General features: G+C 46.0%; 1 protein-coding gene across 1 annotated transcript; it reads right to left on the bottom strand.

Moving 5' to 3' along the window:
* Positions 1-303: 303 nt before the first annotated feature.
* On the bottom strand, positions 304-12,699 carry LOC123408775 (organelle RRM domain-containing protein 2, mitochondrial-like). Its single transcript, XM_045101819.1, has 4 exons — positions 12,449-12,699; positions 2,301-2,369; positions 2,121-2,227; positions 304-831 (listed from the first exon to the last, which is right to left on the bottom strand). The coding sequence occupies exons 1-4, from the start codon at positions 12,606-12,608 to the stop codon at positions 706-708; spliced, it is 462 nt and encodes a 153-aa protein (XP_044957754.1). The 5' UTR covers positions 12,609-12,699; the 3' UTR covers positions 304-705.
* Between the last annotated feature and the right edge of the window lie 2,839 nt (positions 12,700-15,538).

The following is a 15,538-nucleotide window of genomic DNA, read 5'->3' as shown; positions in this document are numbered from 1 at the left end:
GCACCATGTCGGTAACCGGCATCCTCGTATCATCAGCAACTGCCAACCGTAGGTAGATACTGTACCAGTGTACCGATGACAGTAACAGCAGATGACATACGTGCATACGGTAAAAAGCGCAGACAGTAGCAGGAAACACAAGGTTCATGGTACAGATGATAGATGATAGTTCAGATAAGACCATAAGCTGGCAAAAACAAAATCCAAATCAGGAACAGGCACGCGGTACACAGACGCATGCGCTGCACAGATCCCTGTCGCCATCACCTGAACGGATTAGATCAAGGGGAATTCAGTTCGAGATTCGCTTGCAAACGTGTTCTTCATCCAAGCTACAAGTCATTATCCAGCAGTACAAGAGCAGCACATGCCATCAGCAGCTGATAAGGCTTACGAGACGAATTCAAATAAAAGGGACATTCTTGACATAACAAGGACACCCACAGGAACAAGACATTATTAGCAATGGTCCCAAGCTGTTGCATGCTGACAGTAATACCTGCTTGGTCCATATAAGGTTCCACAAGTGCTTCTCCATGTGGAGGCCGTAAACGACCGGTCCAACACGACGAGAATATTGGATCAGGCAACGGTGTTCACACCTGGGACAAAACGATGTGGCTATAATCTAAATGTAGAATGCGATGGCTGGTTGATACGCTGTCAGACGCACAGCCAGATAGAATAGAATGATTGTCCCTTCATCTACTGCGAGCCCCATGAACCAGAAGGAGAGCCCCAAGATTGTTGTGGCTGCGGAGTTGCCCCTCCCATCTGAGGCGGTGGTCTGGGTCTGGCATATTCAGCAAAAATAACCCATCCATCCAGAAACTGCACAAAAATTAAGCTGTGTCAAAACTTGAAGAAACACAAATTACTCCCCATGTTGTTAATAATACAAACAATATAGCAATGCTTTATGCAACAGGTCAAGAGAGCCATGGATCCCCGCAATACCTTTGAGACAATTTAATCCCTTAATATTATATATATATATATATATATATATATATATATATATATATATATATATATATATATATATCTTGTTGCAGTACACAGTAATTTAAGAATGTCGAAGTAATATGTCAAGAGAGCCATGGATCCCCGCAATACCTTTGAGACAATTTAATCCCTTAATATTATATATATATATATATATATATATATATATATATCTTGTTGCAGTACACAGTAATTTAAGAATGTCGAAGTAATATGCGAGAACTGGGCAACAATAGCCCAGTGATAGGGCCGCACCGGCGCATCCCTCATGACCAGGGTTCAAATCCGGTCAGTATCTCACCCACATGGACGATACGGGGCTCATCCCCAGTTGGACTAGTTTTTTTATTAATGGTGCAATATGTGTTTTGTTTTCTAAATGGTCTTTCCAGAACTGTTTCCAACCCACCTAGAATCGAGGTAATCCACTGATCATGCATGTAGTATCTGAATACTCTTCCTATGTAATTATGCATTGAACATAATTTTTAGGAAGAACCAACTTTGAATTGCAGTATCCTGATTCCCTGAAGGTAGTCAGGCTACTCCAGAACTAAGAGGACAAACAGTTCAAATGCTGCTGTACAGTTGGTTGGGTAGCCACCAAACAAAGAGGTAAACTGGCCTTTTTGATGAAACAGATGCATTACAATCTTAATCCATGCATCTGAATCAACATATGCATAATACCCTTGTGAGCTGTTTTAAGATGGTCCCACTTATCTCCTATTTTCACATGAGAGGTAAGAGTATATTATAGATCTGAGCCGTTGATTCCATTAAGTAGTGGGTCTGATAGCTTTTACCGTCTTATCTCCCATGTGAAAAGAGGACGTAAGAGGGACCATGTTAAAATTAGTACTCTTATACATTTATTACATATCTACAATCACATACTTATATACTGCAAGAGAGAAGAAAATAATAAAACCAGTTAATGGCTAAAACCGGCCAATGGCCAGCACCAAGCATTGTACGAAAAAAGAGACAGGGTCGATCAACGTGAGAATAAAGCAAAGTCACAGAACCACCAGACCAAGAGGGGAGCAAATATAGGTGTTAAGGAATTAAATGATCCACAGAAATAGAACAATAAGTATGATAAGAAACCTTACTTCTCCATCCATTCCTTCTATTCCTTTAGCTGCATCTTCAACTGTAACATACCTTACAAAGCCAAACCCCTTAGAAAAACCAGTGACACGATCTGTGATAACTCGAGCTGCAATTGGATACAGAAGTGAGAACCTTCAAGTACAATGCCCTGTTTAGTAACAGAAATTTTAAACACATACCGTGTTCAACTTCCCCAAACTTTGCAAAAGCTTCTCTAAGTCCATCAGTTGTTGTACGCTTGCTTAACCCTACAAATCATTATTATTAATATGAGAATTCAGATGTTGTGTATACCACAAGGCTAAGAGCTGGTTGGACAAAATATGCACAACAAGTTGGATACAAATTTCAACAAGCTTTGTCAAGGGTAAAGATGAATCGAAGAGTCATGCCACTGTCAACTGTATTGGCTTTCAATGGTAGTTAGTAGGAAGCCTATAGCTTACTACAGCTCTACTGGCTTCAAATGAGATTTGAAGGATGCTTAGCTGTTCGATCAGTTTCATGTAGGATCAAACAAGAACTAAGATGGTCAAAAGGCTAAATAAAATGTAATTGAAATTTGTCTTGTTGTGCAGTGTGAATCAGCTTTGTGATTCAAAGAGATGGATGCTCACTTGACATCATAGTCAAGATTCAAGTGATCCAGACCGGTTTGGACAAGTTACTGCACCTCTAAACCTCCTGCAAAACCACAGGTCCACGGTTCGGCCCACACCTCGTCTAAGAGGGCCACGGGTAAATCTAGGTTCGTCTAAGAGGTACACGGGCGCCCGCCGGCGAGGATGACCCAGCGCCGTACGGGTATGTCGTGTTCCCATCAACGTCGGGATACAGCAGGGTGAGTGCCCCTAGTCTGGCGGCAACAAGACGTCCATTTTTGGCTCTATGGGGCGGTCGCGGGCTATGGACGTGGTGGCGACCGTGGCGTCGTGCACGGTGGACCTGTGGCCAGTGAGCCGGCACGAGCTGCAGGACGTGCGCGGGTACGTATACTGGATGTGGTCGACGATGTGGCGGTGCTTGTGGCGCCACAAACGACGCTGAGACGGGGGTGCAGCTCAGGGTGGGCGTTCGGTTCCCCCGAACCAAACGGTTCGGTACTTCGGTATTTTAGAAATCTCGGTTCTAACAAAACTTGCACCGATCGGTCTATACAAAATTTTGGAACCGTGCTTTCAGGGCACCGATCGCTCGGTTCGGTGCTCGGTTCGGCACCGAACAGACCGATGTGGGCTGTGGCCTGGAAATTAATGGGTTGGGCTGGCTGGTGGAATATGCTAGATGGACCCATACAGTGCTACTATGATGTAGGTTTTCTGGGCTGGTTTACATGGGCTAGCAAACAACACGTTGGGAATGCTACAGGTCAACAACTGCTTATTTGGTGCGGGTGTGGTAGTTTGCGGGGTGGACAAGCAGGGGATTAGCAGTGCGCCTCGGTTCTTCGGCCTGCTTGATGCACCGACGCGGTGGAGCAAAACTACCTAAGTTAGTTTGGTTTTTAGGAATCGCTAACCGAGTTAGGTACCGAAGGAATCGGTTTCGGTCACTTCGGCTTCGGTCCTGGTTAATACGGTTCGGTAGTTCGGTTCGGTCTAAATATGCCCATCCCTGCGTGCAGCCGACGCGGTGGCACGAGCTGCAGGGCGAGCGCTCCGTCGAGCCGTCGTGGGTAATGGGCGTGGCCGTTGTTGTGGTGCATCGGACCACACCGATAAGAACGTACAGACGACCTGGTGGCACAAGCTACAAGGCGTGCGCGGGCGTCGCCAGAAGCAGCCACCCGTGTTGGAGCATGGCTGGCGGCGCCTCGCAAAGCACGAAGAAGGAGCAGTTCGACCCTAGGGTCAAACGAATATGGCCCTGTTGGACCGTAAAGGTTACATGGGCCCTCGGGTTACCCTATTGGTGCCAAAAGCCAGGTCAGGTCCACCGGGCCAAGGGGTCGCACCGCACCATCTGAATCATGACATCATATTGCTGTGGTGATAGCATAGTCATAAATTTCAAAGCCCATTTGAACAGAAAATTAGTAGTGTCTACATTCTGGCATGCACTGACTTGACCAAAATGAGGTTGGATACTTGGACTAAAATACATGACCATGTTTATGCTCTATCTAAGTTCTGGTTCTCTAGACAAATCCAGATATATTCACCAAATGTTCCGTAGTCATTCAGGATTCCACAAAATACAGTTCATTTCTCATAGTGATACACTCGTAATCCTTGTACATAAAATATTTTAAGCAGTTATGCTAATCCTCAGTTGCCTGAAAGTTTTGTAGATTTTAGTCACCTAAAATTGCAGTACCAAAAGTATGCAACTTTGTACAATCAAACTGATGAAGACATATGACAAAGTCAAATGGGATTCTCTGTTTCAAGCCATGCTCAAGATGGATTACTCGATTAGTTGGGTGGAGAGGATCAAGAGATTTGTCTCAACTGTCAAGTATGATGTTAAGCTCAATGGGAGTAAGTCTTAAATGTTTAAGCCATCTAGAGGGCTCCAGCAGGGGGGTCCCATTTGCTATACCTTTTCATATTATGTGCCAAAGGATTTTCAGCTCTCATCTGGAAAGAGGAAGAGTAACACAGGTTATGAGGAGTGAGTACCTATGGTTGTCGGATGCTCAAAACATGACTGTTTTAAGCATATCTTAGACCATGCTTGGGGGAGAGTGCAGGGCTGGAAAGGCCAATGTCTCACAAGGGCTGGAAAAGAAATCCTCATCAAGTCTGTTGCAGGCGGTACCAGGTCACACAATGAAATGTTTCCGTTCTAATAAGGGCCTATGTTCGATGCTCCAGTCAATCACGGCAACTTTCTGGTGGGGCGCGGCTGGTGGAAGGAAGAAGGCTCATTGGATCAGTTGGGAGCGTATGTGTTTCTCCAAAGTTCAAACTGCCTGGCAGCTTGGGATTTAGAGATCTTGCATGTTTTAAAAAGAGCTTCTTACAAATCTTGATGCTATGTGTGCAGGGATCCTTAAAGCGCGATATTTTCTCTCTGGCAATTATCTTGATGCTAGGTTCCCTGGGAGTGCTTCTTTCACTTGGTGTAGTATTTGTTATGGGCACGAGCTGATGAAGAAGGGACAAGTGTGAAGAATCAATAATGGAACCTCAACTTTGATCTGTTCTGACCCGTAGATTCCAAGAGCCACTCTGACAAAAGGAACCAACAGATCTTCATTTGGTCCAGAGCTGTTTGTGGAGGGCTCGACCTTTTCAGAAAGAGGAGGTGCAGATGGGTGAAAGATATCTTGAGCATACTACCATGAAAAAGGGAGAGCTGATTTGGGGATTGCTTCATCTCAGGGGCATGATGGCTGGCTGTCACACCCCAAAAATTTAACCACATTTTTATTAATTAAAATATTGCCTGAAATAAATAAAAATGAAAAAAAAATCGAGAAAACGCAAAGAGCCATGCGTTTCTTTGTATTGAAAAGAAGGGGGATTACAGCCTCCTAAGAGGCGATTAAAAATGAAAAATAATATGCCTCATTGCTCATTTCAAAGCCTCTTCCCAAAAACTTTTCTTTCCAAGTAGCACTTTTGAAGATCATTGTGTGCTTGAGTAATTGTTTGAGATTTTTTTTATTTCATTTCACTAATTTAATGGGGGGTATTTTTTTATAATAAAACTTGCCAAATTAAATTCCTTCAAAGGCATTTTCATTCTTTTAAGAGCCTAAGTTGCACTACAACCATTTCATAAATTCATTTAAAAATTCCACAAAAATTTGGAGATGTCAAGGGATGCATGTGATCCACTTTTATGCAAAAACCCATGGCTGTCCTTTGAAAAATTTGAGCAGCACAACCTCATTTTCATTCTGGTCCAGATTGGCAATTTGAACTGCAGCACTATTATACCTTGCTCAGATGGCCATGAATTTTTTACTGCTTGAAGCTCGCCCTACCAAACCCTTAAGCCCAGGAGTTTAGCCCCATTGGAGCATTTTAAGTATATGATTTAATAGCCTGCATTTTCTGACCAGAACTGTTTTTCCCCAAAAACTGCATTAGCAAGTTTTTCCTTTTTCAAATCTAACCCACCAGCATTCTTAGTGACCAGAGAGACACCAACCTGGGAAGTTTGGATGCCAGAAAAATCCTTTTGATGCCCCTGGCATTTCATCAAAGACCTAGAGAGCATGGCCAGATTTGGCATGGTTTTACATTTGCCTTGTGAAGTTACTCCCCTGGCCAAACCAGTATGTCTAGCAGCTTGGCCTTAGACCTTAACCTAGACCTGGGAAGTTGCACGTGCATCCAAGACCTCTAGCTGTGCCTGGCATTTCATCGAGCAGCTGATGGGCATGTCCAAAGCGCGAGCAGCGCACGCGTAGCGCACGCATCTAGGCCCGAGTCGCTGCGTCCACCAACCCCGCGCCCCTTGCCCCTTGGCCAGCCCGCAGAGCCGCATCGCGCCGCATCAAGCCCCGACCGTTTGTCGCCGCTGCCTTGCGCCGCTCAGAGCAGCAGCCATGGCGACATTGGCTCTGCCGTGGCCAGCACCACCCAAGCCACCCCCGCGTGCCAGCTAGCTCCCGAGAGCAGCGCGCAGTCGTCCTCGAGCCCCTGCAGCCCTGCTAGCTAGCTCTGCGTCCCTGCCGTCGCCAGAAGTTGTCGCCGACGACCTTATCCTCGGGCTCCGACGAAACCAACATCGCACGCCTATATAAGGAGGCCCCAAGCTCTCTGAGCACCCCAGCGCCCTACCTAGAACCGCAGCTAGCCCCCCCCCCCCCCCCCTTGCTCCAATTTGACCGGAGCCAACCGCGCTACTCACCTCCGGCAACATCGCCGCCGCCAACGTCCGATCAAATACCGGCCACCCTGAGCTCCTCCAGATCCACCTTGGCCTTTGCTAGCCTCCCCAAGCCCCCAGGAACCCTTTCCCCACACCTATTCCATCGAAGATGCCCCTTGGTCAAAGCCCCGGTGTCACCGAGAGCCTCTTTCGCCATGGTCGAGGTCCTGCTCGACCTCGAGCTCCCCAGCGCCGTCCACCACATTCATCGGATGCGGACCTTTCACCTGATCATGTGGGTAGCTCGAGTGCCGAGGATGATGCTTCCTAGCGCCGGCAGCCTTCGCCGAAGCTGCCCTTGGCCCTCTGGTCAGCACCGCACGAGTTCGAAGACGAACCCGACAAGTGGGACCCACCCGGCGGTGAGTCATCATAGCTTCGCAACTCGCACAGTGGCAAGCGTGTTTCCCCTATTAAGAAGCATAGAGTAGTAAGTGCGCCTTCCTGTAGGGAAAATGTATTCATATCAGAACGCTTTCTTTTCTGTTTATTTTAAAAACAGAATTTTGACCCCAACTTTGACTGGTTATAATTTTTAAACTAAAATTCCAAATGATTTGATCATTTTTCCTACCTTTCTCAAATTTCACCTAGTTTATTTTAGGATTTATTTGAAAAAAATTCAGTCAACTTTTATACGCTGTTTTGGAATTGTGTGTTAAATTGAATATTTTCAAAAATAGGAATGTGGAGGGAAGATTAAAGCTTTCAAAGTTTTGGAGTGATCCCGGCCTTTCTGCATACCCAAGGCAAGCATCTTGAACCCCGATTTGTCTTAAGTGTGTGACTGCTTGCTGCGATGAATGGATGCATGGTTATGTCATTTGGATAAAAACTCCCCATAGTAACATACTTTACATGAGTGCATGTGTTGGGTAACTATTTGTTGTTCAGCATATAATACTAGTAATGAGTGGGTACTGCCTCATGCCACATATGCCATGCGGGTCTGGACAACCTCAGAGGGAGGTTTGTCGTGATGAACATGTGACCGTGGGTGATGAACATGTAACCGTGAAACTGATATCTCGTAGCTATGAGAGTGGTCAGTGAGGGCATATCGAGGTGTGAGGGTGGTATCCCTAATGAATATCAATCAGAAATTTTGTGGTGCTAACCCTTGCATGAAAACTTAAACCTCCTAAGCCGACTGTAGATCGAGTCTTGTGCCAGTAACCCCCATACTTGATTTGTGCTACCACTTGTTTCTGCCACGGGTAGGGTGCGGTTGAGTAAGTCGTCAACCCCTTTCCTTGCACACACCGTACAGAGAGGCCACAGTGGAAGATAGCAGTTGCAACTGGTAGGCATGCCACTTGGTCCGAGGGCATGGGAGTTTCCGGCCTGGGACTGAGAGGGGTGCCCCCTTAGTAGCGCGTAGTATAAATTTGATCCCATGCTAAGTGGAGATTGTAATCTTCCCACCCAGAGTCTTACTTAATGAGTGTCGTGGGTGATCCCAGGCATCGGGAAGTTAAACTGGTGTGTGCGGGTCAAGTATGTTCTCAACTCAAAGACCGTAATCGGAATTAGTTGACATCTCTGGTTGACTAAAGAAATCCGTTACTCGTGGGTAAAGAGTACACCCTCTTCAGAGTTAAATATCTATTCGAATAGCCGTGCCCGCGGGTAGGGACTACAGTCTGGGATGGGTCAAGTGTCGGTCTGTGTCGGTCTTTGGACGAATTAATTGAAACATGATGATGATCATGAACCAGGATGATAACCATAATTATTATGAATTTTGTTGTGGACTAATCATTTCTGGTATATGAATTTTTGAGTACCCTTGGGACGGTTCTACCTCCTGGATATTCGATGTTACTATTATCATATAAGCCCTTTATGTGGTGTCGCTTAGACGCCCGACTGTGGCAACGTTTATTACTTTCATATAGGCCCTTTATGTAGTGTCGCTTAGACACCCGACTGTCGCAAAGGTTATTACTTTCATATAAGCCTTTTACATGGTGTCGCTTAGACGCCCGACTGCGGCAACTGTTATTACTTTCATATATGCCCTTTATGTAGTGTCGCTTAAACGCCCGACTGTGGCACGCATGCTATTACCTATTCATCATTATTAAATTTCTATAAGCCCTTTTCGCTCCAGACGCCCAACTGCGACACACCTGTTATTATTTCATTATAAGCCCTCTATGCGGTGTTGCCCAGACGCCCGATTGTGGCTTATATTGCGTGTCCTTAAGAGGTGTCGCCTCAGACGCCCGATCCACACTTTAAATTGATTGTTACCATCTACCTTGTTTGCTTAAACATCATTAGTATGAATGATTTAGCTGCATAATTGCATCCATAATTTAAATCTCATGGCATGTCAGGGTTATTAAGATTTTCGTGCATGCATCTCACCTGCTTTAACTTTTCTGTTTCATGATGTTTGCGAGTACATTCAAAGTACTCACTGGCTTGTTCGTGGCTATTGTCTTGGCCAGATTGTATATTTGGAGAGGAGCACGATGATATCAACCCCGGAACCTAAGAGTCGAGGATAGCATCCTTGCGAGATAGGAATTATCCAGGTCAGTTGTTCCTGTGGAAATGGAATCCCATGGGCACTGGAGATCCACGAGCCACTTCCGCCGTCAGGCCTTAGACATTTTGTCCAACCCCATGAACATTCATAGTCTTGTACCCAAACTTTGTATTTGCTTGGAATTTCTGTATCAAGTGAGTGTCCACCAGCTAACAGTAATCCTAGGGTTGGCGAACACAAGGGCCTGTTTTCTAGGAATCTTATTTCCCAGAAAACCGGTCGCTACACTGGCTTCATTTGTGTACCATTGATGCAGGAAACAAGCACAATATCCATTTATGGCACCTTTGCATGAATAACTTACCCATCAGTGCAGAACTAGATCAACTTCATAACAAAGGTGTTTTATGTCCCTTTTTGTCTTCATGGGGGATGTGGTTCATAAATTCTGGATGTATCTTTCCTCCCCACAGGTATGGTGGTTTACTGAAGAGCATGCTAGTGTACGACTGTCGAAGGTGAAAGATAGATGTTGGTCCGACTTTCTTTTTTGAAACGGATGCAAAAGTTTTGCCTCATCCACTAATTAAGCAGAAGAGAGTTGCCTGGTTAATTTATGGAAAATCAGGCGAAACCCGTCACAAACCTGCCCACCCATGTGAACTACTCCCGGACTATCCAACCATGGGACCACAGAGGCAGACCAACAAACACACCCGACACAGAGCCACAACAACCCCTCAACACTTGGGCCACAATGTCACTAATGAAACCCCATCGGCCCACTTCAACTAGAGAAGAAAACAAAGATAAAAACAACTGACACATCTGAGCCACGTTTGCAGTCTAGAAGGAGTATCACGGAACCACCTGCGCCTCCCCATTATCGTCACCCTTCTTGCCTTTGCACTTGCTAGATTTCTTCTTACGGACGCGAGATTGAGGGTGAGTATTGTGCAATTATTGCGGCGGTGTATCCTAAGGAGGTGTTTTGGTTGCTGGGACGGACTGAAATGTCATGGGTCCGACCCATTCCTCAGCCTCATTCTCGTGTTCAGTTGACAGATGGAACGATCAAAACCTCGTTCCCGCGGGCAAATATTCGGCCCAGATGCGAAACCGAGTGAGACCTCCAAAACAAGCGGATGACGCGGAACCGGCTCTCTCCTCGCACTCCCATTCCTCCCTGGCGCGCCGCCTCCCCCTCTTCTCTCTCTCTCCCTCGATCTACGCCGCACCGGCCCGCCACAGTTCCTCCCCAGCCAACTCCCCCTCTCGATCTGCAGCGCTGCTCCACCTCCGGTCTCTGATCTGGCCATCCCAAGCTCATCCCTCGTCTCCCTTTGTAGCGCTCCTCGGCAGCAGCGACGGCACGTTCCTACGGGCAGGAGATGGATTTCTGGTAGCTCTCCTCGACAGCAGCGACTTGCGGCAGATCGATTCCCTTGCTGCTTGCAGCGGCGGCGGCCGTGGAGGAGTACAGCAGCAACCACGGAGCAGCAGCAGCAGAGCCTGGGCAAAAGTGGCTAGCAGGCAGGGGAGCAGGAGCAGAGAGCAGCATCTGCTAGCACAGGGACGAGTATAGCAGCAGTATAGGAATTGCTTGGTGCCAATATTGGATTGCTTCAACAGAGAGCTTAATTAGTATACCAGCAGCATCTAGTTTTTCATAATTTTTCCTTGATGCATATGTTGGATTGTTGGGTAAATGAATTTTTTTACCTATATATGCGTCTTGTTAAATAGAAAATATTGTGAATTTGTGTTTGATATATGCTTGAGTATACCCATACATTGTTGGTCTTGCAAATAAAATTCAAATGTTTCTCAATATTTGAATACTCTGTTGCTGAAAATACAAAGTTAGAATTATTTCATTCCATTCCAACTCCCAAACCAAACACATAACGTAACCATTCCATTCCATCTAATACTCATAACCAAACATAGAAACAGAACCGATCCATTCCTGTGGAATGGAACCGTGACATTCCATTCCATTTCGTTCTTGAACCAAACACATCCTAACTGTTCTTGGTAGCTCGATAAAGTCGAGGCAAGGCTCCTCCTAACAACATGCACAAGCTGGTGCGTATGTGTGATGCTGTAAGAGATGGTGAGTCCTTGTGTTCATCAGTCACAGTGCGCCGCTGCCGGAATTCACAAAATGGTAGATGAATGGAGCTCGATCTGTAGCATGTCCAGGTGGCAAGCAGCAGGCGAGAACCCAAGCGCTGGAACAACGCTCCCCAGACTGGCTCAAAACCAATTCACATGGTGCACTATGCATGTCGAAGAAAATGGTCTCGTCCTTGCTGAAAAGCTGGAAGCCCATAAACTTCTGGTGGAGCTGGATAGCATGAATGCAGTGGCCAAGCTTAGGGCTGCTGAGAAGGAGTTTCACACAGCTAGCTCTCTGTTGGTGGAGATAGGTGGTGGCAGACTGTCAGTTTGACAGAATGTGAATACTGCTGCTCATCGTCTGACTAGTGTTATGAACTCTGGTGGTGTGTTCTGGCAATCTGTTGTCTGGCTAGTGTTATGAACTCTTTGTTTTCTTTGTTGTGTAATGATTGTAGTGTTGATTTTTAAATAAAGCCAGCCATTCCCCGCAGAAAAAAAAATTATATCAGGGAACCAATAGAACCATATGAATAATGTCGTAGAATGTATAATCCACATCAAGGATTTGAACCGCCTACAGTTACAGTCCCCTCCGCGTGTTTATGTAGGAGTAATGAATTTACATTGAACAAGGAATCCTAATTTGTTGCTGCACATCTAGCAAGAACGGATCTATAAGGGTATACAGAGACCTAATAAGCAACATCACAACGTGGCATGCTATCTGACCCTAATCGACTGGATCAAAAATTTAAGGCCACAACACCATTTTCTCGCACACAGAAGCGAGCTTTGGAGCAAAATCTCTGGCAGGGATCGAGGCCTGAGAGTGGTTACAGGAGCGAATGGAACAAGAAAAGAGGGAGGGAACAGTCGTACCGGACACGAAGAGGTTGGGGGAGGGGTCGGCCTTCGGGGGAGGCGTGGGCGGGTTCGGCGGCGAGAAGGCCGAGATGGAGAACATGCGCGTGTTAGGCGTCGGGAAGTCGGCGATGGAGAACATGCGTCGGAGCCCGGACCTTGCCGCCACCGCCGCCATAGCTGCCGCCGCCGGAGAATGGGGGGAAAGGCTTGCGTGCTGCGTGAGGGGTTAGTGGTTGATTTTCCTTCCTCTCTTTGTGTCAACTTGGGGTTTAAGAAGGTTAGGTCATGGACCGGGCGAGGTGACACGGTGAGGACATCTTAATACTCCGTTTGTCTCAAAAGAAAAAAAAGTTATACTCCCGTTTATAAATATTAATTTTTTTAGAGATTTGTCTTTTTTAATGGGAAAACCTTTCCCTCAGCCGGCTGATCCGTGCTGGACATCGGTCGGACACGCTGTCGTTCGATCGAGTCGGTCGAATGGCTGCCTGGGCTATCTCTTTGTCCCACGTCCTCCCTATGTTACACAAAGACGAAGGAAAAAAATTCTGCAACAAGCAAATTGTTTCTGAAACTCGACCGTTGTTTGAGGAACTAACGAGTGCAAAATTCATTTCTCGTAACAAAGCGAAAGTTTCTGCAACTCGGCCGTCGAATGAAAGTTTCTGCAACTCAGCCGTTGTTTCAGGAATTATAGGATGCCTGGCTGGAGCGGATCGGACAGTTGCGCGCGCGCAGATTGGGACAACTGCGCGTACATCGGACGGACCTCCAGGTGGCGGATGTTTACTAAACATCCGCCGGTAGATGGGTAGCAGCCCCCTTTTTTAATACAATACATGTCAGAAATATGTAGAGGCAATAATAAATTGGTTGTTATTATATTTTTCTGTTTATGATAAACACTTATTATCCATGCTAGAGTTATATTGACTCCAAACTTAAATATATGTGTGGATACATAAACAACAATACGTCCTTAGTGAGTTTCTATTATACTAACTCGTTGATCAAAGATGGTTAAGGTTTCATAACCATAGACATGAGTTGTCATTTGATAACGGAATCATATCATTAGGAGAAATATTGTGATGGACAAGACTCAACCGTAAGCACAGCATGATCGTATCATTTAGTTTGTTGCTACTGATTTTGTTATGTCAAGTAGGAATGCCTTGTGTGTATCAAACCTCACTTCATAACTAGGTGATCATAAAGGTGTTTTACACGTACCTTCGAGGGTGTCTGTTGGGTTAGCGTGGATCGAGACTGAGATTTGTCACTCCGTATGATGGCCCTCCCAGTAATACAACATGACAAGAAGCTTGCAAGTAATGTGACTAATGAGTTAGTCATGGGATCTTGTATTACGGAACGAGTAAAAAGACTTGCCGGTAACGAGATTGAACTAGGTATGGAGATACCGACGATCGAATCTCGGACAAATAACACACCGATGGACAAAGGGAATTGCATACGGGATTGATTGAACCATTGGCATCGTGGTTCATTCGATGAATATCTTTGTGGAATACGTAGGAACGAATATGGGCATCCACGTCCCGCTATTGGTTATTGAACAGAGAGGTGTCTCGATCATGGCTATATGATTCTCGAACCCGTAGGATCGGCACGCTTAATGTTCGATGATGATATAGTATTATTGGGTTATGTATGTTGGTGACCGGATGTTGTTCAGAGTCCCGGATGAGTGTTGGGGAACGTAGCATGGGAAACAAAAAAATCCTACGCACACAAAGACCTATCATGGTGATGATCATCTACGAGAGGGAGATCGGATCCACACACCCTTGTAGATCGCTAAGCGGAAGCGTTAATAAACGCGGTTGATGTAGTGGTACGTCTTCACGATCCGTCCCACGAACCGTCCCACGATCCATCCCACAAACCATCTTGTGATCCGTCCTGATCAAGTGTCGAACGGACGACACCTCCGCGTTCCGCACACGTACAGCTCGATGACGATCTCCGTCTTCTTGATCCAGCAAGAGAGACGGGGATGTAGATGAGTTCCCCGGCAGCGCGACGGCGCTCCGGTGGTGGTGGTGATCTATTCCTGCACGGCTCCGCCCGAGCTCTGCAGAAAATCGAACTAGAGGAAGAACTACGAAGTAGAGGTTTAGGGTTGCACGTGGCAAAGTTGTGTCTCAACCAGCCCTAAACCTCTAGTATATATAGGAGGAGGGAGGGGGGAGACCTTGCGCCTCAAGGAAGGAGCCCTTGGGTCTGCTGAAGTGGAGAAGGAAGGAGTCCTCCTCCAATCCCACTTGTATTAGGACTCCTTCCTTAATTTCCAACCTCTTTTGGATTTTCCACTTTTTCCTCATGGGCTTTCCTTGGATGACTTTGTCAGCCCATTATGCCTTATTGCACATCCAATAAACCCATGTGGACCCCTTGGGGCATGGTGGGCCCACCCAGTGGGCCCCCGAAACCCATTCGTCACTTCCGGTACACTGTGGGCAATGCTCGAAAACCTTCCGAAATCCAAATATCTGTTGGAATTATGCCCTAGAGGCAATAATAAATATAGTTATTATTATAATTCCTGTATCAAGATAATAGTTTCTTATCCATGCTATAATTGTATTGAATGAAGACTCATTTACATGTGTGGATACATAGACAAAACACCGTCCCTAGCATGCCTCTAGTTGGCTAGCCAGTTGATCGATGATAGTCAGTGTCTTCTGATTATGAACAAGGTGTTGTTGCTTGATAACTGAATCACGTCATTGGGAGAATCACGTGATGGACTAGACCCAAACTAATAGACGTAGCATGTTGATCGTGTCATTTTGTTGCTACTGTTTTCTGCGTGTCAAGTATTTATTCCTATGACCATGAGATCATATAACTCACTGACACCGGAGGAATGCTTTGTGTGTATCAAACGTCGTAACGTAACTGGGTGACTATAAAGGTGCTCTACAGGTGTCTCCGAAGGTGTTAGTTGAGTTAGTATGGATCAAGACTGGGATTTGTCACTCCGTGTGACGGAGAGGTATCTCGGGGGCCACTCGGTAATACAACATCACACACAAGCCTTGCAAGCAATGTAACTTAGTGTAAGTTGCGGGATCT

This window comes from Hordeum vulgare, chromosome 7H, assembly GCF_904849725.1.
Source record: "Hordeum vulgare subsp. vulgare chromosome 7H, MorexV3_pseudomolecules_assembly, whole genome shotgun sequence".
NCBI classification, from domain to species: Eukaryota; Viridiplantae; Streptophyta; class Magnoliopsida; order Poales; family Poaceae; genus Hordeum; species Hordeum vulgare.
This window is presented reverse-complemented; position numbering and strand designations above follow the sequence as displayed.